Source organism: Arachis ipaensis, chromosome B4 (genome assembly GCF_059453495.1).
Source record: "Arachis ipaensis isolate K30076 ecotype BB chromosome B4, ASM5945349v1, whole genome shotgun sequence".
NCBI lineage: Eukaryota > Viridiplantae > Streptophyta > Magnoliopsida > Fabales > Fabaceae > Arachis > Arachis ipaensis.
Window position 1 is genome coordinate 6,314,353 of NC_142439.1, and position 23,073 is coordinate 6,337,425.

Genomic DNA, 23,073 nt, shown 5'->3' on the forward strand with positions numbered 1-23,073 from the left:
TCAAGGTTTTTGTATACACGTTAAAAAAACTGTACAAGTTTCAATCGGTTCTTGTAATTGTTAACTCACTGGTTCTTGCAGTTAGCCAGTTACGAACTATACAATGTGATGCAGATAATCCTATTTGCAGAATTATCTTAACAAGATACTTATTGGTTTTGGCATACAGATTCAGCAATCTTTTCCTTTCCTTCTTTCGTTCTAGCTCTTCAGATTCCCATTTGTGATCACTAAAATATTCAACCCGTTGTTTTAGTTAAAGCGTCGATATTTCTTCCTTAGTATTTGGTTTTTTAGCATAGGCAATGCCAGAACATCTTATTCAATTACTCAATTAATAAATAATCATTACTTTATCTCCATCTAAGGCCTGCCTTTTTCTTTTGCTTTTGCCTCTTTTTTTCAGGCAAAGGTTCATTCTTTTCTTAACTTTTATCATAGGATTGGGAACCTTGCCACTTTGCTAATCACTATTGAGCAACCCCACTTTAGGTCTCCATGAAAGAGAATATTTTAGTGAGCATTAATTGGGACATCCCAATATCCTAAACTTCTTCTTACTTATCCAAGGTTGGCTAAGCAAACTGTTTAACGGATTTACTGCGTATCAAAATTGAAAGAATTTTTGCAAGAAAATTTTTGGGTTGGTTTGAAATATAATACCTAGGGGCAAAAGCTACTCTTTTTACTGATATCAGTTTACCATGCATCAAAGTCTTTCATTTCTATCATGATGAAGAAGAAAATATTTTCATTGTTTTTTAACGGCGGACTAATGAATGGAAAGCAAATTAATTTTAAAAATTAAGTGCTTAAAAAGAAAATGAAACTGTGGATGTGAGATTTTGTGAGAGTATTTTTGAGAAAAATTTTTAACCCCAAAACCCTTGTTTGCTATCTTATTTATAAACAAATTCCACCAATCTCCTACTGACACTTGTCGATCTGATGATGACTCAACAAAGTAACCGTTCCCGTCAAGTATAACTTGATAACTGCTTCCAAAACTACATCCACCATTTTGCAATCGAAAATGTTTAGTAACCAAAAAAAATCAGCCAAAAACAGCCATAATTTACCTTATTTAACATTAATTAATGCTAAATAAGACAAGTTCTGTCTATTTTTTTTGTCTATCTAACATTATCCTTTTACTATTGAATTTATATAGACAAACGTTTGTCTTGCCAACTTTATCAATCGAACTCCTTCTTGTAGAATGTTACTAATCTAAAACTTGACTCATCGATTGTAAACATAAACATAATGATTAATATTCTTTTTACTAATTATTTCGGTTTTTATTAAAAGTTTCTAAAAAACTACTAGCTGTTGCTACTATACACGGGGAAATTCTGTGTAACCGAAAGGTTCCTTTATGAGACTAAGCAAGCAATAGATGAAGTGAAGGGCTATTCAATAGTTTGATAATGGTGAAGGGATGATAAGAGCCTTGTTAATATTATAATCTGTTATTGGTGCACATGTGAATGTGATCCTTTCATTATGGTGGTGCATTATGTCTTCTATGATGTGTTCATCAAATTTTAATTATGATCATTTTGTTTAAAGTTTGTCTTTCATTTAAAATAAAAACCATACTTTATTTTATAATAATGAGATAAGAAATAGTCATGTTATTGCTATACCTTTTACATTTTAAGGCAAACTACTTGTTCTTTAGAATTATGTTTGTATTGTTGTTGGCAGTAAAAGATTTCTCACATGTGCAAAATACTATTCACTAGCAAATTGAAATTCGATTAGTGTAACTATTAAAATTTCTTTTTTGAATTCACCCATGCCATAAAAGGCCAAAAGTAAATAATCATACTTAATGTTGGGAGAACTTTTTTCAAAAGCATACACCACAGAGGCAAAATGCAGATCCTAAATAAATGAGTGAAATAATACTGAGCCTTTCAATATCCCAAAAGTTAAATTATGTTAATGAACACGTTTATGTCCACAAAGTAAATGCCTCTAGTAATCTCATTGCTGCTTTTTGAACAGACAATGCTATATGTGATGACCCCTTCACCCAATCTTAATTAATTATTCTGCTGCATAAGATTCTATATTATAGTGGCCTAGTGGGTTGTGTGTTTGGTTTTCTTATCAAATTACATCTATTTCTGAGAATGTGATGGAAGTTTAAAGCAAGAGAGACTTTTTGAATGTTGCAGTAAACAAGTAAAGTCTCTCTCTCTCTCTGCAGGCCAGGTTGTCCTGTTGAAATTTTAAATCCATCTCTATCTAGAAAAGTTCAATTTCATTGCTAATTAGTAATTACATACATTTTTGTATGTATGTGTGTATTACATTAAAATGATGTAACAGGTTGCCGTTTAGCAAGAATAAGTAGGAGTAGGACCATATTATTAGTTAAAAGTAGGACACTCGGAGTAATACACCAACCCATTGATTTAACTTTCTTATTACTTTGATCTTGCAATTTGCAAATTCATATTTTCATCAGCAAGCATAACTTATGAGCAGTAGCCACTAGTGTCGGTTTCAGGTTTCAACAGGATTCTAGAAAGGGATAATTCAGACAATTCCATATTTCCATCACATGGAAACTTGTTGAACCAAACAAAACAAATCCTCTGGGCCACAACAAAGAAATAATGCAGAAAACTCCAATAACAGTTAAGCACTCCCTTTGCAAAAATAGTTGTCACGTTTAGTAAAGAATGAACTCAAAGTTTAATAGTATAATGATCTTAGTCTTACTCCAAAAAAGATACAGTAAAAGTGTAAAACACTCCCTTTAAAGTCTCCTACCAAACCAGTATCTTCCATCCACCATTAACCACTTTAAATCTCAACACCATTTTCAATCTTCTTCCATTGAATCACCCAAGCCAAAAAAAATTAACCCCAACCCACCAACCCATGTCCAAAATCTCAATCCCAACAGAAAACTCAAAAACAAAGAGCATTTTTAGAAGACAATGCAAGAAGGATCCTCAGCAACTGAACCAGAAGCAGAAGATGAAGAAATACTGAATCCAAATCCCCCTTATCATATGATCAATGGCAAAACCTAATCTTAACACCCTTATGATTCACACCCTCTTGCAGCTCATCATAGCCTTCACTCAGTTCCCGACATCACCACTAGGTAATAAAAAGCCTGAAACTTTAAGCAAGCCCATTTGTTTCTGTTGTTGATTCTCACTTCAATTCTTCAACTTTCCTTGCAGCTGAATCCTCAAACAAGAACGAACCCTTCGTGGGAGTGAACATAGGAACTGATGTCTCAAACCTTCTTGCACCATCAGAGATAGTTTCGTTCCTGAAGAAGCAGAAGATAACACACATTCGAATCTACGACGCCAACCCGGACATCCTCGGAGCCTTGTCGGGTTCCAACATCAGCGTCACCATCAGCGTACCAAACAACCAGCTCCTCGGAATCGGTTCCTCCAACACCACCGCTCTTTCATGGATCCGAAAAAACGTCGTCGCTTACTACCCCAAAACTCTGATCGCCGGAATCTCCGTCGGCGACGAGGTGCTCACCACCGTGCCCTCCTCCGCCCCTCTCCTCCTCCCCGCCCTCGAATCCCTCTACACCGCACTCGTTGCATCAAAACTTGAAAACTCCATCAAAATCTCAACCCCTCACTCTGCTTCCATAATTCAAGAACCTTTTCCTCCTTCTCAAGCATTCTTCAACCAGAGCCTCTCCTCAATTATCCTCCCTCTCCTTCAGTTTCTCTCGAGAACCGGGTCGCCGTTAATGCTTAACCTTTACCCTTATTATGTGTTTATGCAAAACAAAGATTTGGTTCCTCTTGAATACTCACTCTTCAAGCCTTTGAAATCTTCTAAGGAAATGGTTGATCCCAATACTCTGCTTCATTATACCAACGTTTATGATGCTATGGTCGATGCTGCTTATTTCTCAATGAAGAATTTCAATATCACTGATGTTGTGGTCCTTGTAACCGAAACCGGTTGGCCTAGTAAGGGTGATTCAAAAGAACCGTATGCCACTAAAGAGAATGCTGATACTTATAACTCAAATTTGATAAAGCATGTTTTTGATCGGAGTGGGACACCATTACATCCGGAAACTACTTCCAGTGTGTATATATATGAGTTGTTCAATGAGGATTTGAGGTCTGAACCCGTTTCAGAAGCAAATTGGGGTTTGTTCTATGGAAATGCTACACCTTCTTACTTGCTTCGTGTGTCTGGTGTTGGGGGTTTTCTGGCAAATGATAGTGCTAATCAGACATACTGTGTTGCAATGGATGGTGTTGATGGCAAGACTCTTCAGGCGGCGTTGGATTGGGCTTGTGGTCCGGGCAGGGCCAATTGTTCTGATATTCAGCCTGGGGAGACTTGTTTTGAGCCTAATAATGTCAAGAACCATGCTTCTTATGCTTTTGATAGTTATTACCACAACCAAGGGAAGGCTACTGAGTCTTGTGACTTCAAGGGTGTAGCTATGATCACTACCAGTGACCCCAGTAAGTGCCTCATTCAATTTAAATCTTTGATACTGATGTTGAGTTCAATTTCACAAGATGCTTAGTGATCTGTATTCGAATTTATGGATTTCTGTGTGACACTGGATTTGACTATACTAATGAGTGGGGAGGGTTTCAATTTACATCTAGCTCCTATATGAGATTAGGTAATGTTACATATGACACTCCTCCATGTGAAGTAGACCCTTTTTCACTTCTTCTGAGATTTAGGATAGTTACACATGATATCACCTAATCTTAGAGGAGTTAATGTTATTTTCAACTATACTTGTGAGGAAATTCTTGTTATGCATGCTTAGTTTATTGAACGAGTGCTTGTGTATTGGTATAAGCAACTCCTCTTTCACTCTTTGTACATAAAATTGGAACTGTGGGAGTGGAGAGGCAATGATTTCTTAAATGAAATACATTTGTGAGTGGCACCTGCATGTTACAAAGGCACTTTGGTTGTTTTGACTTTTTATGTGGGAAAAAAGGAGGAAGAAGAGGACTGTTAATGGTAGGCTTTGTTCAATGGGGGAACCAATTCTTGGTAATGCTGGTTTGTCTTAGAGCCCCTTGTTTTCCCTGACAATTGCAAAGATTCTGAGCATGGTGCTTAGGTATTACCTTAGTATATTATTAATCAAGTCTTACTTTTCCAGTTTCCAAAGAGGCAGTTGTTGGCAGCATTCTTGCTTGTAAATTTAAGTTTATTAAGTATGCTGCAACTAATGTTATCTCTTTGTTGGTATAGAGAAGTATTCTTTTACTCGCTCTTCTTCGCACTCTAAACTGGCTCACTCCTCTCACTATTGAATGAGATGTATGACCCAATTGATTTGAGTCACACATCTCATCGAATAGGGAAGGAGAGTAAGTCGTCTTAGTGTACGAATAAGATTAAGATTGAATACATGATACAACACAACCTTGGTGTAAATGACTAACAATTGTGACTGACATTATTTCTTGTTTATTGTTTCTTGTGGGGAAATGGCTTTGCAGGTCACGGGAGCTGTATATTTCCTGGAAGGTAAGAAAAAGTGAAAAACTGTCTGCTTAGTTTGAATGCTTCTACAATTAAGATTTTTCCTCCCCAAATCTTGACTTTGATAATTCATTTCATATGATGCAGCAAGCAACTGATCAACAATACCAAGCAAGTGGTGAATTCTACTCAGTCAAGCAATGCTGGGGAGAAGTTGAGTTTCATGGCCTTTAAGAGCACTCAAATTTGTGCAAGTAATAACATTTTGTACATCAGCTTGGTTGCTGCTTTCCCCTTTGTGTTTCTATTCATTTTGTGAGGTGCAAATAAATAATTCAATTTTGAGGGGGCCACTGGTCATGTCTGGTATTATTGTTTTGAATTTTTTTAGAGCAATGGAAAGAGAGGAGGGTGCAGGTCCAAACTTAGGGTGAATAATTTTCATGTGGGGTTCCTGTAATTAATTATGTATCTCTTGAAATCATATTTGTTAGCCAAGTTGGGAACCATATGTAACATAATGTAGACATAACCACTGATTTGTAGAGAGCTTTGTTTCTTGCTTTGTCAAATATTGTTTTTTTTTTTTCCTTTTAAGAGATGAGAGTGGATCTCGAAGTAGAGAATGTTATAGGTTGTGAAGCTCTTACCTTGTTACTTGTTAGTGTCACCATTTGCAAAGTGATTCTAAGTTTACCTAATCCCAACTGAGCTATCCCCGCATATTGTTAGATTATTACTTTAACAAAGTTATTCTATGCTATTGGACAGGAAAATATTAAATGCAAAAGAATGCGGTGAGCGTGGATCGAACACACGACCTTCAGATCTTCAGTCTGACGCTCTCCCAACTGAGCTATCCCCGCATGTTGTTAAATCATTCCTTTAATAATATTATCAATAAGATGTTCAATAACATTTGCTGCTTAGATCAAGAAGCTAAAAATTTAAACATGGGACAAATCGTGGTATTTGCAAATTTATTGTTTTTTTCGCTTATTCTCCAAAATGTGAATTTTTTATTGTGTGAAAAGTGAAATCAAAGAGTACAATTTCAACTTTAAAGATACTTTAATTTTCTGAAGACAGAAATTAAATTTTTCAATTTTAATGTTATAAAATTTTTTAATGCTTTGACTACAAACAGACCATCTGATTTGTGAAATGGGCAGATTGGTATCATCCACTCTTTCTAAATCACATGCGTGCATTTTCCATCATTGTTTAAGCATAAAAAAAATGGATTTTGCTAGGTAAACAATAATTTTGTAAACGATGTGTTTTAGAATCGACCCAATAAAATAAGAAAGAGTAAAGTATCGTTTTTGTCTCCAACGTTTGGGGTAAGTCTTAAAGTTGTCCCTAACGTTTCAATCGTCCTATTTAAGTTCCTAACGTTTCAAAACTGACTCAATGTTATCCTGTCGTTAGGGATCCGTTAACAGAATTGACGGCGGGACAAAATTGAGATGATTTTGAAACGTTAGGGACTTAAATAGGACGAAAACGTTGGGGACAAAAATGATACATAGAAATAAATTTTAATTTTATCCTTCAATAATATCATTTTTTACTATACATAGTATTCAATTATTTTTTAATCACATCTAAGTAAATTACACTTGATCATATTACTTTCATTTTAAATAAATTAATTTTTTTTTATAATTTTACTCTTAAAGATTTTTAGTTATCATGAAATATTTGTAAAATGATAAGTATATAAACTTGTAGAAAAAAAAAAAATATATATATATATATATATATATATATATATATATATATATAATATAAATTATACCTTTTATCTCTAATGTATCAAAATTCTTTAAAATTATAAAAAAATAAATTTATTTAAAATAAAAATAATGTGATTAATTGTAATTTATTTATATGTAATTAAAAAATAATTGAATACTATGTACAGTAAAAAATTAATATTATTGAAAGGTAAAATTAAATTAAATTTTATTTTTATGTATCGTTTTTGTCCCTAACGTTTTCGTCCTATTTAAGTCCTTAATCTTTCAAAATCGTCTCAATTTTGTCCCGCCGTCAATTCTGTTAACGGATCCCTAACGGCAGGATAATATTGAGTCAATTTTAAAACGTTAAGGACTTAAATAGGACTATTAAAACGTTAGGGACAACTTTAGGACTTACCCCAAACGTTGGGGATAAAAACGATACTTTACTCAATAAGAAAAACATTCTACCCCAAATTACCTTCTAAACCTTAATATCTGCACACCTAATGAATTGAACATCCAGTCATTGTTAACTGTGTATGAATAAATCGAAAAAAAAATAACCATCTAATAAAAAAAAATGAACATAATCATCTGCATACCTATCGAATTGAACATTTAACATATCTATTGTTTACATTATTTAGTATTCTCATCTTCTACATCTACATGTACTTTTCCTAAAAAAATTACTTTGCGTAATCAAGATGCATGAAAAGTTGAAAACTAACTTGTACAAAATACATCACGAGTAAAAAAAAAAAGCAGAGTGCGTTGAATCAGCCAGTTATATAAATGTGAGATGCAAGTTCATGAATTCCAATAATACCAACCACTACTGGAATTTGTTCGAGTCTTCTCGTGCATGCATGGCAATACTCATACCTGGCACACTCTAACAACAACGTAACAGTGTGGCAGTGAAATAGGCCTTGTGGAATCTAAGGCTTCATAAATAGCAAGTTAGCAACACATACACTCCTTTTTGCCTCTTTTACAAGTTCCAATCAACCACCCTTAGTTTCTTGCTTCTTGGTCGTGAAAGTGTGTTCAGTATTCACAATGGGAGCATGCTATGCTCATTCTTGTTCCTTCATTCTTGTTGCTGCCATTGCATTCTTTTGTGTTGGCAGTGTCAACTCTGAAAACCCATACAGGTTCTTCACTTGGAAGGTCACCTATGGTGACATTTATCCTCTTGGTGTTAAGCAACAGGTTCTGTCACGATCCCTTTTTCCTTAATCTTAATGCACTCATCATTTACTTTCTTCTTTTCTTGTTGCTTACAATTCAAGAATTGCATTTCTTCTTCATTTGTGGCTGATTCATGCTTAGTCTTTTGTTGAACAAGTTTTAGCTCATTGCAGTTCTTGGTTTCTTTCTTTCAATTTTGTAGGGGATCTTGATTAATGGGCAATTCCCAGGGCCCACTATAGATGCGGTTACAAATGATAACCTGATCATCAGTGTCTATAACTACCTTATAGAACCATTCCTCATTTCATGGTAACAATTCTTTCTTGCATCGTTTATTTTTTTTTTTCTTTCTTTTTCCAATCCTATGCTTGTGTTTTGTTAATTTGTTCATATGATCATATTGCATATTTTGATTTCTGAGTGAGACAGAGGAATGGATGTATGCTATGAATAACGAGTAATCAATCTCTGATTATCAGAAAGAATATTATAGCCTTGGTCCAAGAATATTATAGCCTTTGTCTGATTCCATATATTGAGGATAATAAAGTTGTCCTATTTCTTATTCTGTGTTTGTTGGGAATTCAAGTATGAAGGGAAAAATGATCTGAATATCACATCATTCATTTGAAATTTGATATTGTTAAGATACAATTATATATTATGCATTATGCAGGAATGGATTACAGAATAGGAGGAACTCATGGCAGGATGGAGTTGAAGGCACAAACTGTCCAATCCCACCAGGGAAGAACTTCACTTATGTTATTCAGCTCAAAGACCAGATTGGAAGCTTCTTCTACTTCCCTTCTCTTAAAATGCAAAAAGCCGCCGGAGGATTCGGCGCCATCAGGATCTGGAGCCGGCCAGGGATTCCGGTTCCTTTTCCTCCTCCTGCTCAGGACTACATCATACTTGCTGGAGATTGGTACAAGAGAGGCCATCATGTAAGGAAAACCACCATCCATTTCCAATATTAAATGATACATTTGTTTCAATTCCTTGACTTAAATTGTTTCTATGTTACTCTATAATAGAAATTGATGCATAGCCTATGGCGTGGTCATAATCTTCCTTTTCCTGATGGACTTGTTATCAATGGACGTGGTTGGAATGGAATCACATTCACTGTTGATCAAGGTTGGTTTTCAATCTAACATAGTATTCTTTTATGTAACTACTCTTCATGTCACGCATATGAGTACTACTACTCTTCATGCAGGTAATACATATAGATTGCGGATATCAAATGTGGGGTTGACAACATCAATCAACATGAGAATCCAAGGGCACAAGATGAAACTTGTGGAGGTAGAAGGGTCTCACACCATACAGAACACTTACTCTTCCCTTGACATCCATCTTGGACAGACCTATTCTGTTCTTGTCACTGCTGATCAACCTCCAAAGGATTACTACATAGTTGTCTCCACTAGATTCACCAGAAGGGTACTCACCACCACTGCAATTCTTCACTATAGCGACTCAAATCGGCATCTATCTACTACTCCTCCCCGAGGGCCTACCCAAGATATTGCTTCCTCTCTTTATCAAGCCAAAACTATACGGTATAGTAGAGAGTGTGCATATATATTACATGTTACATATTATTAGAATTAAGTAACTAAAACAATCAAGTTCTGAAGTAGTTTGAATGAAATTAGTTGGAATCTGACAGCAAGTGGACCAAGACCAAACCCACAAGGATCATACCCCTACGGACTAATCAAACCAACAAGAACCATAATTCTGGCAAACTCTGCTCATTTCATAAATGGAAAACAGAGGTATGCTGTGAATGGTGTGTCATATGTTGCACCAGATACACCATTGAAGCTAGCTGACTACTTCAACATCCCTGGAGTTTTCTCTGTTGGGACCATCCCTACCACCCCTTCAAGGGGAACCAATAATGCCTACCTCCAAACCTCTGTGATGGGGGCAAGTTTCCATGACTTTGTGGAGATTGTGTTCCAAAATGGAGAGAAGTCTGTGCAGTCATGGCATCTTGATGGACATTCCTTCTTTGTTGTAGGGTAATAAGCTTATCATTATGCTCTTAATCTATGTCCATGCTTAGTGTATATACATTTATGTGAGATTGTATAACAGGTTCGGTAGTGGAAGGTGGACACCTCAAAGTAGAGCACATTACAATCTGAGAGATGCTGTATATAGATGCACCACTCAGGTACAAAGTAATAAGCATGCATGCATAGTGTTATATAATTGTAACAAAAATAGTAATGAATTTGGTGAACTTGTTAGGTGTACCCCAAGTCATGGACAGCAATATACGTGGCACTAGACAACGTGGGAATGTGGAACTTAAGGTCTGAGAATTGGGGAAGGCAATACTTGGGGCAGCAACTGTATGTGAGGGTACACACACCTTCCAAATCATTCAGAGATGAACTTCCGATCCCAAAGAATGCACTCCTTTGTGGCAGGGCAAGGGGTCGCTACACTAGGCCTTTTTAATTTCATCAACACTAAGTCTAGAACCAATGCATGTATCATGTATGGAGAATGATAATATGATATCACCACAATGCTTTTGCAAATTAAATTAGCGGCTATTGTTAGTTCCAGTGCCGGAACTGGAATTTCATAACAGGGGTCAAACAAATGCGAACCATATTATATTTTATATCTTAAGTTATTAATTACGTTTATATTATATAAATTAAGAAAGTCAAGATGGAAGAATATACTTCACAGATCTTAAAATATTTCATAACACTAAAGTTGATAATAATTATATTTGAAGACTAAAGTCTCTCGTATTTACGGCTTTTAATTATTTGATTTTTTAACTATATAGTGTATTTTAATAAGTATTATATTATTTAGAGATTAATTAGATATATGTAAACTAATGTTAAATTTAAATTGTTTTGTATTAAAAATATTTTCAGAATATTTATTTGATAATTTATATGTAATTCTATATAATTATTCAATTAAAGTGTAATATAAATTAAAATATAGTTTATTATTTTAAAAATTTGAATTTATTTATTTTTAAAAAAGATATAGACTTTTTATATTAGAATGGTACAAAATTACATCTTTATTTATTATTTTTATTTTTACATTTATTTTAGTTGTCATATTTTATCTTCTCATATAGTGTTCTTTGGATTGTAAATAACTAAAAAAAAATTTAAAAAATGAATGAGAAAGAAAAACACCAAAAATATAAATTAGTTTTATAATCATGATATATTTGAATATACCTAGTAAGGAGATGTGTCAAATTTAAACTTATTTGAGTTTAGAAAAATGGATATGAATAAAAAAGATAAAAAAAATATAAATATAAAATTATAAATTTATTTTATATTTATGGTATATTTGAATTTATTTAATAAAAAAGTGTGGCAAATTTAAACTTACTTAAAAGAGTTTTTGCTAATTGGTACAAGAGATTAAGAAATAAAGAGTAGTAGAGTCTTATGCAATACGTATAAGTAGACCAAATAATATAGTAGTAAGAGTATTAACATATTTAAGTTGTAGAATTTCAATATTTGTAACTAAAAATTTTTATAATTATTATTATTATTATTATTATTATGATACTTTTAATGTATATTTATTATATTTAAACATACTTAAATACCATCTTATATTAACTATATCTAACTTTATTTTTAATATATATTTTCAAAATAAATTTATAAATAATACATATTCTTATTTATTAACACAAAAAAATTATTTTAAATATTTTACAAATTAAAAATAACATTAGAAACAATTAAAGTATTAATTTATATTTTAATAAAAACAAAATATAAAATATTATTATAATTTATTTAAAAATATTTTATATTATATGTATACACTATATTTTTGTATCTTGTAAAAAAATTATAATTTGTGTAAATCTGTATATTTTATATTGTATTATATTTAGTAGCTGTGTCAGCGTTGGTTCTTCAGAGAGTACTTCTAAATAGACTGAATTACTATATCCATGTTAAATGATATAATACATTTACAGAGGTTTTAATAATACACTAACACATTCACATATATCTGATAACATATAATTAAAACTTCTATAAACCTTGGGGAGATTTAGGCCCTTGGTTCTGCCACTTCTATATATATATATATATATATATATATATATATATATATATATATATATATATATATAATGAGAGGAGGATTAGTGTCTAATTTATTTTTTTAAAAATATTTTTTATTATATATAATTTTAAAAAATTGTATTTTTTTAAGATTTGAACCCCAAAACTTTTTAATTAAATTATAAATTATTTACTTTTTTAATTAGCTCGGTCTTTATTATTCTTATATATAATAGTATTTGTTATGATGTCTAATAATTATTAAAAATAGTTAAATATTTAAAATTTGCTATAAAAAATAAATGAAACAAAAATTAAACACCAAATAAAAAATAACATAGAATTGACCTTAAATTTTAGTCTCTTAATTAGCATATTGATGGTGATGCTGAATACCTCCTTGACGTGTCCCTAAGATGAACAAAATTCTTCTGTCACCATCTATGACTTTGTGGTCTACTATATGACCATGAATGAGTATATAGTCACTATGCATAATCACTTTTTTGCAGCTTTAGTAATTATTCAATAAAACTCTGATTGTCGCAACTGTACTTTCATCCTACCAACAAGTAAGCGATAGTGACAAACACGTAGGTGCTTAATAATAATAACACATATACACGAATATTACTGTATGTGAATATGTGAATGTGATAAATTGATTCTTTTTATGGATGTGAGTATCTAAAATTTTGAAAAATTTTGGTGATTGATTTTATAATTCATTGTTAATAGAACCATTTCTGTTCAACTCGTCTTACATTCGTTGGCCAACGAGTTTCTATCAAGGTGGCGAAGAAGCCGTGAAATTAAAATTTCAATCCGAATTTGAACTTGTGGGAAGAAAAAAAAATAAACAGATTTTTTTATTCTATCGAATCTTTGGCTCTTCTAAGCTGCATTAGAAGGTCAAAGAGACTAGTCAGTTTGTTCACTTTTGATTCAAATATATTCATATAATAAAATTGTCACAAATTCTCATATATAAATTCTAGTCTCTCAACAGGTGTAATTCTTCCTACTTAATTTGATTAAGTAATTCACGTGTGACCCACAATTGGACTTCGAGAATGAAGTACTTACCTAATCAAAAGAAGGTTTTCTAATTTCTTTTTCATTTTTTTTTGTATAAATCAAAATTTTTCATGTATGCAAAAAAATCAAACTATTGAATAGAGGGATATAAAAATTAATAATTCTAGAGAACCAAATTTTTTATGTAATAAAGTCTAACAAAATCATTATATAAATATATATATATATATATATATATATATATATATATATTTCGTTTTTTTTTTCTTCCTCCTCTTTATTCTTTCTTTTTTGTTTAATTTTTTTTCCTTTGTTTTTTTTTCTTTCCCTCTCTTTTCATTATTATCATCATTATCCTCATTCTTGTCGACATTATTTTCTTTTTTTTTATATGTTTTTTTCTTGTTCTTATTTATTTTTTTGTTTATTTATTTAATTATTTGTGCATTTTAAAAATTTTATAAAAGAAAATAATAAAAAAATAGAACACAAAAAATGATGATGATAATAAAATAAAAGTAACACCAAATTTTGTTATATAAAACACAGAAATTTTTTTACGAAAAACACATAATTTAAATTAATCTCTACATCACGGCTCATACTTAAATACTCCTTGCTAAGTATAGACTATAGAGTGCTGCACACATTGTGAATTCGTTAAATCTGAACTCTTTATTTATTATATTTTATTTGAATGATCTGAATTTAAAAAGGTAACATGTTAATCACGTTAATTATTTTTTTACAAGTTTTAGATTTTTTTGTAAGTCTCAGATATTGGACTGAAGTTCAAAATAAAAAAATAGTATATAAATATTAAAAATACGTCTGTACAAAAAAAAAGTTATTGGACTTTAGAATTAAAATAAATAATACATAAAAAATAAGTTGAAAATTTATGTACTAAATCTAGAAATAAAAGATATATTAGAATCTTAAAAAATAATATTAAATATATATTATGTATAGAATATTAAATATAAACACAATGATAAAAAAAATTGTGTTATATATATATTATGTATATAATATTAAAATTTAAATAAATTTTATTTTATGTGAAATAAAATTATAATATTAAATATAAACACAATAATAAAAATTTTTTTGTTATATATATATAATTTTATTTTGTGAGAAACAAAATTAAAACATTAAATATGAATAGAATGATAAAAGATTTTGTATTATATTAATTTAATTAAAAAAAAACATATATACAAAGTAAAAAGTAAACAAACATATAATAATTTTATTTTGTGTGAAACAAAAATTCATATAATTTTTTATTAACAATTTTTTTATCGAAATATGTCATTTTATTATATTTATAATATATTATTTGGGATAATTATATTATTTTAGTTAATATATATTATTTAAAAAATATTTAAAATTTATTATTTTGTATTAAGAATATTATTAAAAATATATTATTAGTTTTTCTTAAAATAATACTTTTTTTTGTTCAAATACTATGACAATAAAATTTTTTTACGTAAATGCGTCTACTCAATAAATATTATATTCATTTATTTCTATATTGTATGTAAAATAAATAATTAATGTTTAAAAAAGTTAATAAAAAAAGAAGCATTCTTTTTTTTTTTACCAACTCTTAGGTGAATATAGAAACTATATCATTTGAACTATAATTCGTTGGTAAAGAAAGAAATACTCTTAATTATATATTAAATAGAATAATTATTTATTAGGCTCATTCTTATATAAATAAAAATTTTTCTTACTTTTATATCTGTAATATTTTATACTAATTAGCTTCAAAATGTAATTATTTTTTGAATAAATTAATAAAAAATAATACAAATAATTGTTTAAATATAATTGTATTTTAATTTTTCATTCTATTACGTACACGTTGAGGATAATTTGAAATAAAAGATAATGGACTTATTGTAACTGTCATCTATTTTGTGCTTTGACTGCGTCGTCATCTAAGAATCATGGCGCCTTCATGAAGACCGGATTCTTCTACAGAATCAGTTTTACGTTTGGAGTTAGCCAACCAACAGTGACGACAGACAGCGTCTTCCTTTTCTATTCTATGGTAGCAATTTTTCGGGCTTTGAATGTTCATTTATGGTAGAGGTGGAATGGGGTGGGTTCAAGAGCGTCAAATTTTTCTGAGTACTTTTTTGGTGTAAAGATAGTCCAAACGAGTGAATTAGTTTTTTTTGTTAGTACCGGTTTGTTTGTGCGCAGCCCATGACAAAAAAATAATAACAATAATAAATAAATTTAATTTACCTGATAACTTTTGATAGTAGGTTAACTTTTAAAGAGTGCTGCACTCCATACTTTGCCTGGAGTGCACTAACTTTCGCCGTTTAGAATTTAAAAGTATACAATTTAATTTTAAAATAAATTTGTTTAGATAAAATCTTTTATTTTTAAAGTAAAACATAACACAATACAAAAAAATATTGTATCAATAACAAAATATGAAAAAAAAGAACATTTTCAAAGAAAAAAAAAAGATAAAATATAAAGAAAAAGAAGTAAAAGAAAATATGTTTGGAAGAATTTTCGGTGTTTTCATTGAAAAATTTTAATACTATTTTTAAGAAATTTCAGTATTATTTTTGTTTTAGATAACTTTTAATTAGTTAAGAATTTTCTGTTACTGGTTAAAAAAATTCAATGTCAAAAATAAAAAATTTTCTATGTCAAATTTTAAAATTTTCGATACTATTTTTTTGATAAATTTTACATAATTTGAATATGTCAACCTTCTCTTTTTCATTATTGTCATTATATTTTTTTTTCTTTATATTTTTTTTTCATAATTTTTTTTATTTTTACCATATTAAAAATAACAACAACAAAAAACTAAAGAAAAAATTAAACAAAAAAATAAAAAATACTGCAATAGCACTAAAATTTAAAAAAAAAAAGGAGAATGAGAAGAAATAAAAAAATGCAACAATTGTAAGAGAAGAACGACAAAAAAACGTGAAGAAGAAGTGTGTATTCAAGTGTATTTTGTATGACTAATAATTTTTGTTGAATTTGAAACAATTTAATTAAATTTAGTTGACAAAAATATTTAAATTAGATGTATAACAAAATTCATAAATAATTATATATCACCTACTTATCTAAGAACTTATTTTTTAGGTGTTTGAAACATGATTTTTTACACAATTTTTTTTATTTTTATATTAATTTTTTAAAATATAATAATCAAATTTTAAATTTTTTATTATAAATTTTTTTTATTAATCTTATAAAATTACTTATATCAAAAGTTCAAATAATTAAGTAGAAATATACAAATTAAATTAAATAATTATGTATTTTTAAAAATATAAATTAATCAATTTTTTATAATAAAAGCCGTTATCCGGTAGAAAAATAGTAAATGTTTAATATTTTTTATCTAAATTAACATTAACTAATTATTTATTTTTTTATTAAAAATATTGATGGGATAGATATCTCTTAGCAGCATTCTCCAAAATAAAAAACTTATTTTTTGAGGGGAGAATAAATTATATGGAATTATAGATGTTTCTAGCTAGATGTCATACCAGATGATTTGATGATTTTTCGCAACGGCCTTTAAATCTGTTATGTATGGATCTCGGTTTCTCCATCTTCTCCATACTATTATTCATTGTGCTTACGAAAACTGTACAGAACACGTCACAAATTCCGCTAAAACTTTCAGTGGAATATATTCTCCTCATATTTTAAACCGCCTTATCATTACCTCCATGCTTTTGCAGTTTCGCTGCAACAGAAATTCTGGCCACAGATCCAGCTATTATTTTTTAAATATATGGCAAAATAACAACAACATTGGTCGCCTAATACTCCTAAAAAAATATATATATATATATATATATTATTCCTCCTCGAGAAGGAAAGAAGTTATCCCATTTATTTGTGTGAGCTAAGCCTATTAATAAGGATCATTACTTAGATTATTTGTTTTATTAATAATAAGTTTATTTGTTATAATTTTTTTAGTTAGAGTACGTAAGGAGTACATAATAGAGGTGGTAAGTGAGAAATTCCGTTCTGCCCCATTTTACCAAAAGTTTGTCCTGTACTGTCTAGTAAGGCGGTTTTAAAATTTTACTTCGCTCCGTCTAAGGGCGGGCTGACGAGTTGGCGGGTTTAGCTCTTTTTTTTATTATTATTAACTACTAAATAATGTATATAATTTTACAACTATATTAATAAATTTATAATTTTTAAAAGCATACAAAATTATATTTTTTATATTCACAAACATTAAAGTCTTTGTAATTATAAATATTTAATAAACATAATTATAAACCAAATTTTCATCTAAAATATAATTATAAATATCGTCTCTAAAGTAAAATAAACATAATCTAAAATATAATAAAAAATATTGTTTCCAAAACAACATAAACATAATCCAAAACACTCAATTTTCATCTTCATACTCTTGTAAGTTAGGTTGGGAAAAGTTGGATTTTGTCAAAAAAAAAAAAAAAGCAAAAATACTCCCTTACAAAAAAAATTAAGCCTGGTGAATAAGTCCGTTCCGCCCAGCTAAAACCTGCGGTTTAAGCGGTGTGGGTTAGGCGGGCTTTTGTTTTTGGCGATCCCAATTTTTTAGTTCGACTCACTTTTTTTGGCGGTTACATGAACTGGCCCGACGGTTTAGGCTCATTTGTTACCCCTAGTACATAATATATATAAAGTGTTATAACTCAACAAATATTTTTAAAAATTTTTTTATTTTTTTAAAATGAAAAGAACATATTTTTTTAATAATAATTTTAAAATATTGTGTTCTAGCTAAAAAAAATTACAAATAAATTTATATCTATTATTGATAAAAAGTTAATTTAAGTAACAAAGATCATTATAGAAAAAGGTTATGGAGTTCACTTCAGCCATTTTAAAACTGTTTGCGCGCGGAAGTTTCCATGTATGAGATAGATGATGGCGCATGCCAACCACACCATTCTCCAATTCTAGAAGCGTTTATTTACACACATAAGAACGACAATAATGGCAACTTCACACACAAGGAGGTGTAAGCACGAGAGGAAAACCAGACATGCAAAGCATATCTACATATCTACGTGGCAACACTGGATTAAGGATCATGGTGTATGTGAAATTGTGAATGTTGGCCTGAATATGAGGAACTTTCGGTAATGGTGTCCGGATTCTGGATTGAAGAGACTTTGTTTGCTCATTACATTTGAGTTTTCAGTAAAAAGGGTTGCTTTTTGTGGGACATTCAATGTTGCTTATATGATGCATCTTTTTAATAAGATAGAAATTGAAGTGTAATTATGTTCATGTAAAGTTGTTAATTAAAAATCGTTAGATAATAATTTTATTAAAAATGTCGAATTATCTAATAATTTTTAAATAACAATTAATTTTATATGAAGACAATTACGTACGAGGTTCTATCTTCTAATAAGCTAGCTCTATCATGATATATATAAAATATCGACACTCTCTTAACCAGCTACCTCACTCTAGTTTTTTTTCTTCTAAGCCGGCAACCTTTCACATTACTATATTTAAGAAATTTCGGCCTTTTAGTAACACTAAAGATAGACCACTACTTTAATTAGACAGTGTGGCTGGCAAGCAGTTCTAAATGATAGAGTCTAACGTATACGTAATTATAATGACTATGATCATTATATAAATATTATATAAATATTGTTAAAATTAAAATTATATTTTTCCATACTTTAGTAATATTTTTTATTTTTTAAATTAAAAATATTAAATAATAAAAATATTATTTTAATTTTAATAATATATATCGTTTTAAACTGAAAAAAATAACGTATTAATGTTTGTATTATATATTTTTATATATTTTTTTATGATTTAAAATTATTGACTACTTTTATTATTAAAAGTGAATAATGTACACAAAAAACAATATTAGAATAACTTTTCTTGTGTGCTATTCCCTTCTTGGAGCATTTAATTTGCGTGTTGGTTTATTTATTTCAAAAATATTTATCGACATTCTTTTAGGGTAACAAATTACGAACGCGTTAACTTTTTTTTTCTAAGAAGCAAAATGATGTTAATTAATTAATAAAAGGTAAGAGAAAAAGTAGAGATACTTTTATTTATTTGTAGTATTTTAATTCTGTTGACGTTCGTGATTTTTATTTTCTTTTTTACCATGTTTTGGATGTAATAATGATGAGAAGTTGAATTGTGAAGAGAGACAGCATATATAGTACCACTACCATCATGTTTTTTAGGAAGCAACTAAAAAGAAAATTCTTTCTTTATTTTGCTATTTTGAGTTCCAAGAATTTTACAGTCTTTAACTTTTTATACTGTAGCTTTAAAAAATTTGATGCTCGGATTCCCCACATTTTATAATGAAATCTAATTAGTTTGGCTAGAAATATGGTACATAAATGACTGGTGTAACAGCAAAAATGCTAAGTACATATACTAAATATTAGTTATGATATATTTATATTTAAATATATATTACATATTAATAACTATTTTTAATATATATTTAACAGGATTAATGTAACAACATTCTAATTGTTGTTAATTTTGATTTGGAATAGAAATTTTTTTGGTATTGGGATATGTCAATATATATTAGTAAGCTACTGGGGTTCTTTCGGATTTGATTCATATAATAATAAATTAGATTACATTTGTTTATTATACAAAAGAGATACACAAAAACATTGACATAAGAATATAAACACAATTGTGTTTGGCAAGAATGAAAATATTTTTTTTGTTTATTTTACCCTCAGTTAAAAAGCATTATCAATTTTATTACTTCATTTTTTTCCTTTCACCAATGTCAAAAATAACTTTTTTTTTTCAAAAAAAAAAAAATTACAGAACCAAGAATCAAAATAATTATATCTGCAAAATATTATAACAAGTTTAAACAAAATTTAATAGGGGTTAAATTAAAAAAGAAAACAAAGATAAGGATTTGCAAATCACGCAAAAGAAGTGAGAAATTATATGTTGGCATGCATTGACGTATTGGGATCTTTGTTTTTTGTGCAACGGTAGGCAACGAACTGTTGAGAAAAAACTCAACGCACGTTCAAATAAGAATCTGTCTAACAGCGGAAGCACTAAAAATAATTTTCTTACAACTTATGTGATTAAATAGGTAATATCAAAGATATTCCAAGCAATAATTATAATGGTGAAAGTTAAATAATCAGACATCAAAATTTTAATGTGGAAAAACTTTTAAAAGAGGGACAAAAAATTCACGGGACCTAGTCCAGAAAAATCTTTCACTATCAGAATAATGGATACACAAACAGTCTTTCTAATGATACTAGAACATTTCAACAATCAACAAAATATATCATCAAAACTGATGGAATCAACATAAACCCTTCACAAAATGGGTATCTCAAATCAGGCAAAAGAGAAGGCAATACAACTAGCAAGTTATATTCTAATGTTCATCTCTACACCAGGAATAACATACTAAAATTTCATAAGAAATGGAGCAAATTTACCAGGTCAATGTGATCAAGGTTGGCATATATCATTTTCCCCCAATTTTCTCTTCTCTTCGACGCCGCTCTCTGTGTTGCTTCTTTGCTTTCTTTTTGAAATTGAAAGAAAGCTCACACACACCGTATCTCTCTCGTGGCTTTGCCACTTTGTTTCTTTATTTTCGTTTTAAATATATGGAGTTTTTCCACGTTAAAATTCTGATGTCTGATTATTTAATTTCTACCATTATAATTGTTGTTTGGAGTATTTTTGGTATTGCTTATTTAATCGCATAGATTGTGGAAAAAATATTTTTGGTGTTTCCGCTGTTAGACAAGTTCTTATTTGAACCTGTGTTGAATTTTTCCCAACAAAGTAGTATCAGAGTCGATGGTTTAATCGGTCTGGTTTTAAGGGGTATTCAAGGTGAAGCATCGAAAGTCTTCCCGACAAAGGTAGTCCGAGTGGCGTGTCCCGCAGTGTTTTGCAGCGGTGTGATGGACGAATACTCGTGGCGGAGGAGCCAGAAAGAGGGAGAGTTGATGCTTGATGTGGAGGCTCACACTTGAGGGGGAGATTGTTAGTGTTGCAAGTGTGAGGAGTGTTGAAGTTAGTCCCACATCAAAGAAAGGAAGAGTGAAGAGTTTATAAGATGAAAGACCCATTAACTTGACACCTTAAGGTTTTGAGTTGGATGTGGTGTCTTCTCATCTTATGTTCTCTCGCTTGATTTCTCCCCAAAATCTCTCCGGTGGTCAAAAGCTCTCCACGGTTAGCCCAACACGAACAACCTTCTTCGTGTCGTGCCTGTAATAATGGCGGTATCAGATCTGTGATGACAATTGACGACACTAGAAACCAAGACAAATCCAAAGAAAGAATCGCCGATCTTGTGAGTTATTTTGGGAGATGAGGTGAGACTAAGAAGCAATAGGGAGGGACGGAAGAAGAGGAGAAGAGAAGAAATACGATAATGGGATTTTATGGTTATTTTGGGATTTAAAAAATTAGTAAGGAGAAAATTCTCCAAAAATATTTTTAATTTATATCTCAAATAACATACTTGTGTTTTCATTTTTTTTAAAAGATACAAAATACATGTTTTTTATAGATATTTATCTTTAATTTGTGTCTCATAAAATAAACAATATACATGTGTTAGTGTGTCAATATTTTTAATAGACAGAAATATCAACCAAACGATACCTTAAAAATCAACATAGTGATAATATGTTTTTCTTTAAAAATGTGTTGCCCTACTCTCTTAAATTACCAAATTAAACAACATAAAAATAATCAATAAAATTAGACGTCCAAACATATGTATAAACGCGTTATCTTCTACTTCTTCATCTTTTTCCTTTTCTACTTCTTCTTTTTCCTTCTTTATTATTGTCGTTGTCATTATCATCTTCTTCAACAATGTTGCCATCACTGTTATCGTAATCGTCTTCTTCTCTTATTCTTCTTCAATTGTCTTCTTTTGTTTAATTTTTTCCCTCTTTTTTTTCTTTCCCATCCTCCTTTATCATCATCATCGTTGTTTTTTTCTTCATCTTCTTTTTTTTTTTTTTTATATATGTCAAAAAATTAGAGCATAGAAATTTTGATACCCTATATGTATAGAATATTAACACTCAACCAACAAAATACATAATTTTAGTGCACATAACATAAAATTTAGTGTACAACACATAAATTTTGATACACTATACAAAATTTTTGAAGAATTATATTTATATCTAATAAACATTGACGTCCAATCAACAATATACATACAACATAGAAAATTTTTTATGTACAACACAATAATTTTTGAAGGATCATATATTCAGAAGATCGACTCATCACCTAATCAAAAAATTAAATTCGCAGCAAAAATTTATGTACTATGTACAAAAATTTCTATACTATATATAAGTTAAAATTTTTATGCTATTGGCAAAATTTTTGCTATGTACAAAATTTTATGTGCTATTTTTTTATTAGACTTGTATTAACTTAGTTAAACTTAACTAAAAATGTTT

General features: G+C 29.7%; 2 protein-coding genes and 1 non-coding gene across 4 annotated transcripts; 2 read left to right on the forward strand and 1 right to left on the reverse strand.

The window, feature by feature from the left end:
• Positions 1–2,593: 2,593 nt before the first annotated feature.
• On the forward strand, positions 2,594–6,438 carry LOC107638632 (glucan endo-1,3-beta-glucosidase 1). Of its 2 annotated transcripts, XM_088485593.1 has the most exons (5): positions 2,700–3,127; positions 3,210–4,484; positions 5,493–5,520; positions 5,623–5,729; positions 6,247–6,438. In XM_088485593.1, exons 1-5 carry the CDS (start codon positions 3,040–3,042, stop codon positions 6,255–6,257), a joined length of 1,509 nt encoding a protein of 502 aa, XP_088341719.1. In that variant the 5' UTR covers positions 2,700–3,039; the 3' UTR covers positions 6,258–6,438. The 2 variants fall into 2 exon arrangements, with proteins under 2 accessions (XP_016197470.1, XP_088341719.1); XM_016341984.3 differs by lacking the exon at positions 6,247–6,438 and having other exon boundaries at positions 2,594–3,127; positions 5,623–6,041.
• Positions 6,269–6,341, reverse strand: TRNAF-GAA (transfer RNA phenylalanine (anticodon GAA)). The gene has a single exon. It is a non-coding gene; the product is annotated as a tRNA-Phe (tRNA).
• Positions 6,439–8,285: 1,847 nt separating the features above from the next.
• LOC107635910 (protein SKU5 SIMILAR 14-like) lies at positions 8,286–10,901 on the forward strand. Its single transcript, XM_016339460.3, has 8 exons — positions 8,286–8,438; positions 8,620–8,729; positions 9,097–9,367; positions 9,458–9,560; positions 9,643–9,988; positions 10,085–10,456; positions 10,533–10,611; positions 10,689–10,901. The coding sequence occupies exons 1-8, from the start codon at positions 8,286–8,288 to the stop codon at positions 10,899–10,901; spliced, it is 1,647 nt and encodes a 548-aa protein (XP_016194946.1).
• The last annotated feature ends 12,172 nt before the right edge of the window (positions 10,902–23,073 follow it).